This window comes from Phyllopteryx taeniolatus, chromosome 3 (assembly GCF_024500385.1).
Source record: "Phyllopteryx taeniolatus isolate TA_2022b chromosome 3, UOR_Ptae_1.2, whole genome shotgun sequence".
NCBI classification, from domain to species: domain Eukaryota; kingdom Metazoa; phylum Chordata; class Actinopteri; order Syngnathiformes; family Syngnathidae; genus Phyllopteryx; species Phyllopteryx taeniolatus.
In genome coordinates, this window is record NC_084504.1 from 33,500,020 (window position 1) to 33,509,011 (window position 8,992).

The window sequence follows — 8,992 nt, forward strand, 5'->3', positions numbered from 1 at the left end:
CCGGCGAACCCGGAAGTCAGTCGCGAGCGGCCGCAGCCTCACGTGACCGAGCTTCTAATGTGCCATTGGTCGACTAGGCCGGTGACGTTAGGAAAACAAGTCTTGTACTTCCTGTGAGGCTCGCGCTTAAACTCGAAGGGAAAAACAGTAAGAGGACGGCACGCGTACGAGCGCCAAATAAGGTAAAAACAAGCTTGGACTTTGCTCGTCTCCGCTCGGTTCGGATTGGCTTCTTTTGGCACTTGGCTGGTCGGACGGGACCGATTTTGCGGCTTTTTTGCGCCGCTAACCCACCGAGGGGGCGGAGACAGCGGCGCCGGCTGCCAACGGCTCTCAGGTCAGATTTGGCCCGTTTACAAGGCCTTTCGAAAACTCGCATTAGCTGTTCTCAGATCAGGTTTTACTTGCGCCGCACGGCCCGCTCGGAAGTCCATTGGAACATTTCGGAGCCAATTCGTGATTTGTTTTGTCACATTTGCTCACTGTTTCATGTTGAACTTTAGGCCGAATTGAAGAGGAACTCTTATTACAGTGCTTCTTGGGATCTTTAACGTCCATCGTGTCTTCTGGACAGCTCTGACGAAGGCTGAAGTGTCGGCCGGAACCCCCCCCCACCCAAAAAAATAATAATCCTGTGACCAAGCTCTTGAGTCAGTTTACGCATATATGAAATCAGTTTTTTCCCCCTCATTGAAACAAATTCAAAATCAGTTAAACCTGTTGCAGCCCCCCAAAAACGGGCACCATTTTGGTATTCGGGGTTTTTAATCAAGAAAAATAGCACTGTATTCTATGAAACATAATCGTGGGAAACAATCGTCGTAATCACAATCGACGTAATGTATCGTATAAAACAATCGTTGTAATAATAATCGACATCATGTATCGCATAAAATAATCGTAATAATAATCGACGTAATGTATCGTGTAAAACAATCGTAATCAAAATCGATGTAATGTATCGTGTAAAACAATCGTCATAATAGCAATCGACGTTTTGTATAAAACATAGTCGTCATAATAATAATCAACGAAACGTATCGTGTAAAACTTCATCAAACGGAACGGTGACGTCGGGCGGAATCTTCGTTATCTCCAAATTCATTCATCGTAAAGCGAGCGACCACTTTCGATTGGTCAATCAGTTGCAAAAAGAACACACCCACGTGGGGGTGGACCCGTTGTATCCATTTGGGGAAAATATGGCAATGGCCAAAGTGATTACAAAGATCTCGTTAGATTCTCGATGCCCAAAAATGACGAGGGACGCGAATAGCGCTGTGAACATTGCTTGCCGACGCTCGAATTCAGCGGTGTCGCATCGCAGTTTGCATTTTGCGAATCAAAAAACACATCCAAAAGCTCAACTATAAATCAGGTTTACCGCCAAGACGGAAGTCGGCAGTGGCGCACGTGACACGACGCGCTTACGTCACCGTTCGGTGGATTAGCGGGAAGACGGCGCTTCCAGAATGCGACGCCAAATTGAGGAGAGCGAGCGAAAAAGACAAATGGCGAAAGTGCGGCAAGGCGAGTGCGAGTCGGTGACCTCCTTCAGATGACGTCGTCTGCACAAGACGTTGCTGCCTCTTCTGGAAAAAAGGGTTCACTACAGCCATTTGCAAAGTCTACCGCCTCCAGGTTCCTTTCCTGGATGCCGTACTTACCCATCACTTCTTCATCACCCCTGTTTCCTTTCCAATCTGCACCAATCCCGACTCTCTCTTTCTGTCTGGGATGCTCAGAACGACTTGGTCTAGCTCCTTCCACAATTTCTCTTTCACCTCTCCTGTGGGGCGTAGCCGCTAATCACATGACACGGAACACCCTCAATTTCAACTTTCAGCCTCATCACTCGATCTGATACTCTTTTCACCTCCAAGACCTTCTTAGCCAACTCTTCTTTAAAATAACCTCGACTCCATTTCTCTTCCCATCGACACCATGATCAAATCATTTCAACCCTGCCCCTAAACTTCTCGCCTTACTGCCTTTCCACCCGGTCTCCTGGACACACAAAATATCGACCTGTCTCTTAATCATCGTGTCAAGCAACTCCCGAGATTTTCCTGTCATAGTCCCCCCATTCAGTTCTGGGCTCTGTGCTTTCCTCTTCTCTTTCTGCCGAAGAACGTGCTTTTCACGTCCTCTTCTTCCTCTTCGACTTCGAGCCACAGTAGCTGAATTTCGGACGTCGTTCACCCGGGCCGCGAGCGATCCGGTATGGAATTCTTTGGAGGAACGCTCATATTTGTTGGGCAAAGTTTGAAGCCGGACGCCCTTCCCGACGCATTTATCCGGGCTCGGGACCGGCCCACGGTTTGCACCGGCTTGTGGCCCCCATACGGCTGCATTGTAAAAGATTAAAGTGTGACAACTGTAATCAAAATCTGCGATAAAGCGGGACCGTGAAGCAAGAACCGCGATGGAGCGGAGGATTACTGCATCTGCATTCCGTGATGATAAGTTGCTGGGACTCATTGTTTCCACGACATGTGCATCCCGGGACTCACATGGTCTCCGGTGTAAAATGATCTCCGCGATGAGAGAATGTCAAGAAAGCAAACGGTCTTCTAAAGTGTAATTGCCGAACGTGCTGTAGTATCAGTGTGTCTTTAAGGGGCGTGGCCTAACGAGGAAGGTCAGAAGCTGCGGTCGGGTCGCGTTGGCCGTTTCTCGCCCGTCGCGAGTGTTCTCATTTTGCGTCGGTCCCATTCAATAAAGAGGCGACTGCGGCTCTCCTTGCCCACATGCCGGGGCATCGTGCGACCTCACTCGCTCCGTTTATTTATTTTAAACACTCGGCTCGAGCGGCGGCGTATCGGAAGCTGGTCCCGACTCGAACTTTGGCCCGTAACTGTAAAAACTCTTTCGGTGGCCCAGCCGCGTTTTGTCCAAGGTGGCCAAACTGTGGAGTTTTTGCGGTTGTTTGATGATGATGTTTTGCCGAATGTGTCCAATTTGCAGCTCCGATGTCCCAAGAGATTCCAAATGAGGGGGACCGGCCCCAGTCCCCGTCCCAGGCCCGCTCCACGCTGTCCCCCTCGCAGGTCCGGTCCAAGTCCCAGAGCGGCTCCGGCTCTTCCGGCGGGCCCCCGTCCGGCAGTCAGTCGTCCAGCGGCTCCGGGACGCTGAGCAGCGTGGACACGCTTCCCGTCACCTTGCCGTCCGTCCCCGAGGAGCCCGAATGCCGACCTTGGGGCCGCCTGCTGCCCATGCAGAACGGCTTCCGCGCTCACGGCAAGTTGCCGGCTTTTTCTTCTTCTTCTTCTTCTTCGCCGCCGCGGGCCCGCCCTCTGACGCCACGTCCAATAGGGAAGTCGGTGGCGGGGTGATGGCGCCAAGAGATCGTGACAGAGTTGCGCGCTGAACACAGCATTGATAAAGTGGAGGGAAAATGAGCATAGGCGAGAATTCTTTTGTCAGACGTCAAATTTGTGGGACCCTGCGGGGGCCCAAGTTGCTTCGCGAGAGCCCATTCGAACAATCCCACATAAATCGGAAGCAAAGACAAACACACAAAAACAAAAAGCCAGCGCATTCAAACACACTGTTTGTTGTATTAGAAGTGACGAATGCGCTCGTGGCAGGCGCCCGACACAAATGTGGGAGATCGCCACTACTTTGAAGACCCGGAGGACGTGCCATGCCGTTCAATTTGGCATCATCTTTGACTGCTTAGCTTGTTCGCATCACAGTTCTGAGGACCCGGGTTCAAATTCGGTTTGCGTGTCCTCCCCGTGCCCGCTTGGCTTTTCTCCGGGCGCTCGGCTTTCCTGCCGCATCCCCCCCCCAAAAAAATGCGTGCTAAGCTGACGGAACACTCGAAATCGCCCGTAGGTGCGAATGCTCGTTTGTTTCTATGTGCCCTGCGATTGGCTGGCGACCGGTTCAGGGCGTAGGCTCCGGCACGCGTGGGGAGAAAATGGATGGATGGATGGATGGATGGATCTTCTGTTTTTGTCATTTTAGTTTGAATGTTCCTGTTTTGCTTTGAATAGGAAAACGACTTCATTCCTCCGACTCAGGGTTGCTACGTGCGCTCAACTCCTTGGGTTTGGAATCGTTCGCCTGTCGTTTTGTCACAAAGCATTTGGGCACATCTAGAAAATACAAACCTTCTGTTGGTTCGACACCGTTTTGGCATTCAACGTCATACTTTTGGGGGGTTTTAGTCCTGTTCGCCTGTTAGGGCAAGCAAAATGGAGGATCTGTATAACCTTTTATGCCCGAACAGTTTTACTGTGTCACAGTGGAGCTTTTAAGGTGCCGCTGCGGTTTCGTAGCATTAGAATGGATATTTATTGAGAATCGGGAGTCGATCAGTCGAACGGAGCAAAGTTTCGAGAGGGACGGGAGAAACGAAGACAAAAGACAAAGCACGAATTGGAAACAGGATGTGAAAAGTAAATCCTTGTATATCTGCAATCATGAAACATTAGATATGAGTGTTGCATGGGGCTGGAGTGCTGCAGCCTGTGAGGGAAGGGAAGGACAGGACAGGACAAGGACAGGACAAGGGCAGGACAGGACAAGGGCAGGACAAGGACAGGACAAGGACAGGACAAGGGCAGGACAAGGACAGGACAAGGAGCATGCGGGACAAGCGTCGTGAAGCCGGCTGTACAACTGAAGTGCGATGTCAATTTTAAAAGTCTATAGGGCGAGCGTGCGAGTGAGGGGATACACAAGCGATTCGCGTATTCAAGAGTTATTTGTCGCCATAAGTGCGCGGGCCCCCACCCGGCGAAAGGGTCCCGAGGTGTGTGCCCGCCGACGCTGGGAGCAAGGTCGGCTTCAGCGTCTTGCCCGAGGACACTCGGACATGCGGACAGTCAGAGCCGGGATCGGAACCGGCCGCCCTTCGGTCACCGGACCGCCCGCTCTCGCCACTGAGCCACGCCCGCCCATTATGTTAACAATTCAGCCACGCGGGCGACGTGATGTCATCTTTAGTAGCCGTAGAAATGAGACGAGTCCTTTGGACTCGGATCCGAGTCTCGTTCGTTTCCTCCGTTCTGGTCTTTTTGGGAAGGGCCCCTGGCCTTGGCGTGCTTGGCGTGCTTTCCTTCCTCGGAGCGACTCCGAGCACTTTTTGTCCTGTCCCCTCCTCCGGGGCTTGAGCGTCTTGCTCAAGGGCGCTCGGCCACGCTCACGCTCCGGCTCTCCCGCCGTTTACCGTTTGCCATGTTGGACGCGTTGACGCCGTTTTTTTCTTTTCAGATTGCGTGGAGGACGAGTACTTGTTTGGCCGAGACTCCAAATGCAATTACGTCCTGGACGATCCCGATCACAAAGGATCCTTGCGGTTCCGAATTTACAGCAAGAAACACTTCAGGATCTACAGGGTAGCCGCCTCCGCCGCCGCCTCCTCCTCTTCCTCCTCTAACCTGGCCTTGCCTCCTCCTCTTCCTCAGGAGGGCAACGAGGCGTTCGTTCAGGACCTCAGTAACAACGGGACCTTTGTAGACGGGAACAAAATCGGACGCAACAAGAAACTTCCTCTGGTCAACAACGCCGTGCTGGCGCTCTCGGAGCAACGCAACAAAGGTAAACGGCGCCGTCGCGGCCGACGTCGCCCGGACGACCTCGACGATGACGTCGTCTTTGTTCAGTGTTCGTCTTCATCGACCTGTCCGAAGAAGAGTCCGTGTTGCCCGGCGAGCTTCGCGACAAATATCTGCTGACTCGGCGGATCGGGACGTGAGTGTGATCGCGAGCGATGTCGCTCCCCGCGGCGTGTGACGCCGCTTCCTGTGCGGGTGTGTCGCAGAGGCGTGTGCGGGGAGGTGAAGCTGGCGTTCGAGCGGTCCACGTGTCGAAAGTTTGCGGTGAAAATCATCAACAAGAACAACTTCAAGTCCGAAGGGGCGAGTATGCGTAGTATTCTCTCGTCTCGTCGGCCCCCCGACGGCGCTCACGCGGCTTTTGCGCTCATCCCATCGCAGACGGCCACGAGAAACGCCCAAACGGAGATAGAAATTCTTCAACGGATCGATCACGTGAGCTTTTTTCGTTTTTCGCCAACCCAAAAAAGAGAACAATCCCGATCTCGCGTTTCTTGGTTTCAGCCCTACGGTCGACGATACGGTACGGTGCCGTGGGGGCGGGGGCAAACTCAAGGCCTGGGGGCCAGATCCGGCCCGCCACATCATTTTATGTGGCCCGCAAAAGCAAATCCAAAAAAGCCAAAATTGCTAATTGGCTTCACTTTTTTTGCCAATCCCACCCCCCTCTATAAAAATAGTAGTCAAACTGTTTTTGACTGATTTCAAAACTAGTTCTGTAGATGCAGCGATCATACATTTATACGGGTTAGAAACGATAACTACGATGTGGCCCGTGACCAAAATGACTTTGGAAAGTGGGGAATAAATCAATGCGTTGGGAATCGCTCATCATTTCCGTCGCGGACGACCAATGCGCTCGACTTTGGGGCCGAAACGACCGACGGAGTCCTAACGCCGATGGGCGGGCCGCTTTTGTTTTGGCTTCAGCCGTGCCTCATCAAGACGCAGGACTTCTACCAGACGGACGACACCTTCTACATCGTGTTGGAGTTGTGAGTGTGCACGCGTGCGCGCGCAGGCGTGTTTGCTAACTTTTGAGCCGGCGGCGCCGTCATGTGACAGGATGGAGGGCGGCGAGCTCTTCCAGCGCCTCAAATCTCAACAGCGACTCGGCGAGGACACGGCCAAACTGTACTTTTACCAAATGTTGAAAGCGGTGCAGGTGAGACTGCACGGTCGCCACGGTTGCCGCTGCAACACACTCACCTAACGGCGTGCGCGTGTTTGTGTGCGCGTAGTACCTGCACGGCCGGGGCATCATCCACCGCGACCTGAAACCGGAGAACATCCTTCTGTCCTCGCAGGACGACGACTGTCTCGTCAAGGTCGGTGGGCATCGTCACGGCAACGCTCGAAGGCAGTCACGTGACCCCTTCGCGCGCGTCAGGTGACGGACTTCAACCAGTCGCGGATCCTGGAGGAGGCGGCCCTGATGAGGACGCTGTGCGGGACGCCGGCCTACCTGGCGCCCGAAGTGTTGACGCACGCCACCGCCGGCGGCTACGGCCTGCCCGTCGACGCCTGGAGCCTCGGGGTGCTCCTCTTCGTCTGGTACGCCGGCGCGCTTGAACGTGGGGCCTCGGCGGGCGGGCGGGCGTGCGCGCGCATTCGGACGCAGGTGCTCAAGCCAAAAAAAAGGGGCAAACGTCACCAAGATGAAGGGAAAAAGACGACCGCAGCACGCGTTTAACTTCTGGAATGATTTCCGTTAAGACCACCAACGCCAAACCCCAAAAGCAGCGACGACCGAGATACAGTTGGCGACCTCTCGCATTGCCGTTTGCGTGATGGTTGCGCAACACTCGTTTATGACAAATTTGCGAAAAGGCGATCTTGACCACTTTCTCTTTTCTCAGGAGCCGTTCTGACCGTTTGCCCCCCGTTTCTGACTTTCGAAAAAGTCGCGCGGGATGACGCGCCACCTCCTTCCGTTTCCACCCATAGCGCGGCGGCGGCGGCTTGTCGCGTCTCCGATTGGCTGAGTTGCGGCAGGGGGACATCCGCCCGGCGGCGACATACGAGCTAGTCGGACGTGATTACGCCGACATTAACCGTCCCGTTGATCCGATTCAGTTTTGACTACGACGCGTCCAAGTCTCGTTAGTGCAACCGCGTCGGCCGCGACGAGCTTGATGCAATCAAAATGTAGAACAAATATTCAAGGCGTCATTGATCGACAATTATAGCGTCATGAGAATGGTGTGCAATCGAACAGTGTGCCGAATTATTTTTATCCTAGTACATAATATACTGCAATGACTGTCCCACAGTAAACGGTGAAAATATGGAAATTGAGACAAATTGTTCTGGAAGTGAGTTTTTCGAGCAACGCGTGAAGCCGACGGCGGCGGCGGCGGCGGCGGCAAGGAAGCCCGACGGCGACCCTCCCGTTCGTCCAAATCCAAAATCGGTGGCAACTCGGAATGTGCCCGAATAAGCGGGCGGTTCGTAACTCGAGGTTTCGCTTCTCTTCAAAAAGAGACCGGGCAAGTGCTTGAGCGACACCTGCTGGCTCGGCGTGCGCGTGCCGGAGCCTCCTCACGCACACATTCAAACACACTTCAAACTGACGTGTTTGGGTGTGTATGACTGTGTGGACACGTGTGTGTGTGTGTGTTTCTGCATGTGTGTCTCTGTGTGAAAGTCTTTGTGTTTATTTGCACGTGTGCGTGTGCGCGCAGCCTGTGTGGGTACCCGCCGTTCCACGAGAACTTCGCGCCGCTGTCGGTCAGCGAGCAGATCGTCCGAGGCCAGTTCACCATGGTGCCGTCCAAGTGGCGCCACGTCTCCGACCGGGGTGACGTCATCGCCGTCTTCGTCTTCTTCTTCGTCGTCGTCGCGCGCTTACTCGTGTATGTATGTGCGTGCGTGCGTGCGTGTGACAGCCAAGGACATGGTGAGGAAGCTTCTGGTGGTGGAGCCCGCCAAGAGGATGAGCATCGACGACGCGCTGCGGCACGCCTGGATGCAGGTCCTCCTCGTCGCCATGACGACCACCACTGTGGTCATCGTCATCGTGACGAAGAATCAAACGTGATTGTGCATGTTTAGGACCCCGTGATGTTGGAGAAGGCTCACACGCTGATGTATCCACCTGGAGATGCCGAGCACGTTGCCACGGTAACCCACGCACACAGGGTACTTCATCAGTTTGCGTCTGTGTACTACACACAGACGCACACACAAACGCGTACATGCACACACAGACGTACTAACATGCTAACTTCCTTAGCATGTTAGCTTGTCAGTCGGTGTAACCAATGAGAATGTTTGCGATGGCAGGAGGCGGAGCCTACACCGTCGTCGAGGAAACGGCGGCGAGAAGACCAGGATGACTAGCGGCGGCCTGCCGAACGAGCTCCGCCCACCGGCTGACAAAATGACAAAACTATTCCAATAAAGTTTTTTTACATTTGCCGCTG

At 53.8% G+C, this 8,992-nt stretch overlaps 1 protein-coding gene across 2 annotated transcripts; it reads left to right on the plus strand.

Annotated features, from left to right (window-relative positions):
* The first annotated feature begins 26 nt into the window (after positions 1–26).
* Positions 27–8,985, plus strand: chek2 (checkpoint kinase 2). 2 transcript variants are annotated; one of them, XM_061768868.1, is made up of 13 exons: positions 27–182; positions 2,968–3,240; positions 5,224–5,348; positions 5,418–5,550; positions 5,616–5,703; positions 5,774–6,002; positions 6,498–6,562; positions 6,633–6,732; positions 6,809–6,895; positions 6,958–7,121; positions 8,252–8,541; positions 8,622–8,690; positions 8,853–8,985. In XM_061768868.1, exons 2-13 carry the CDS (start codon positions 2,973–2,975, stop codon positions 8,903–8,905), a joined length of 1,671 nt encoding a protein of 556 aa, XP_061624852.1. In that variant the 5' UTR covers positions 27–182; positions 2,968–2,972; the 3' UTR covers positions 8,906–8,985. The 2 variants fall into 2 exon arrangements, with proteins under 2 accessions (XP_061624852.1, XP_061624853.1); XM_061768869.1 differs by lacking the exon at positions 27–182 and adding an exon at positions 189–337.
* The last annotated feature ends 7 nt before the right edge of the window (positions 8,986–8,992 follow it).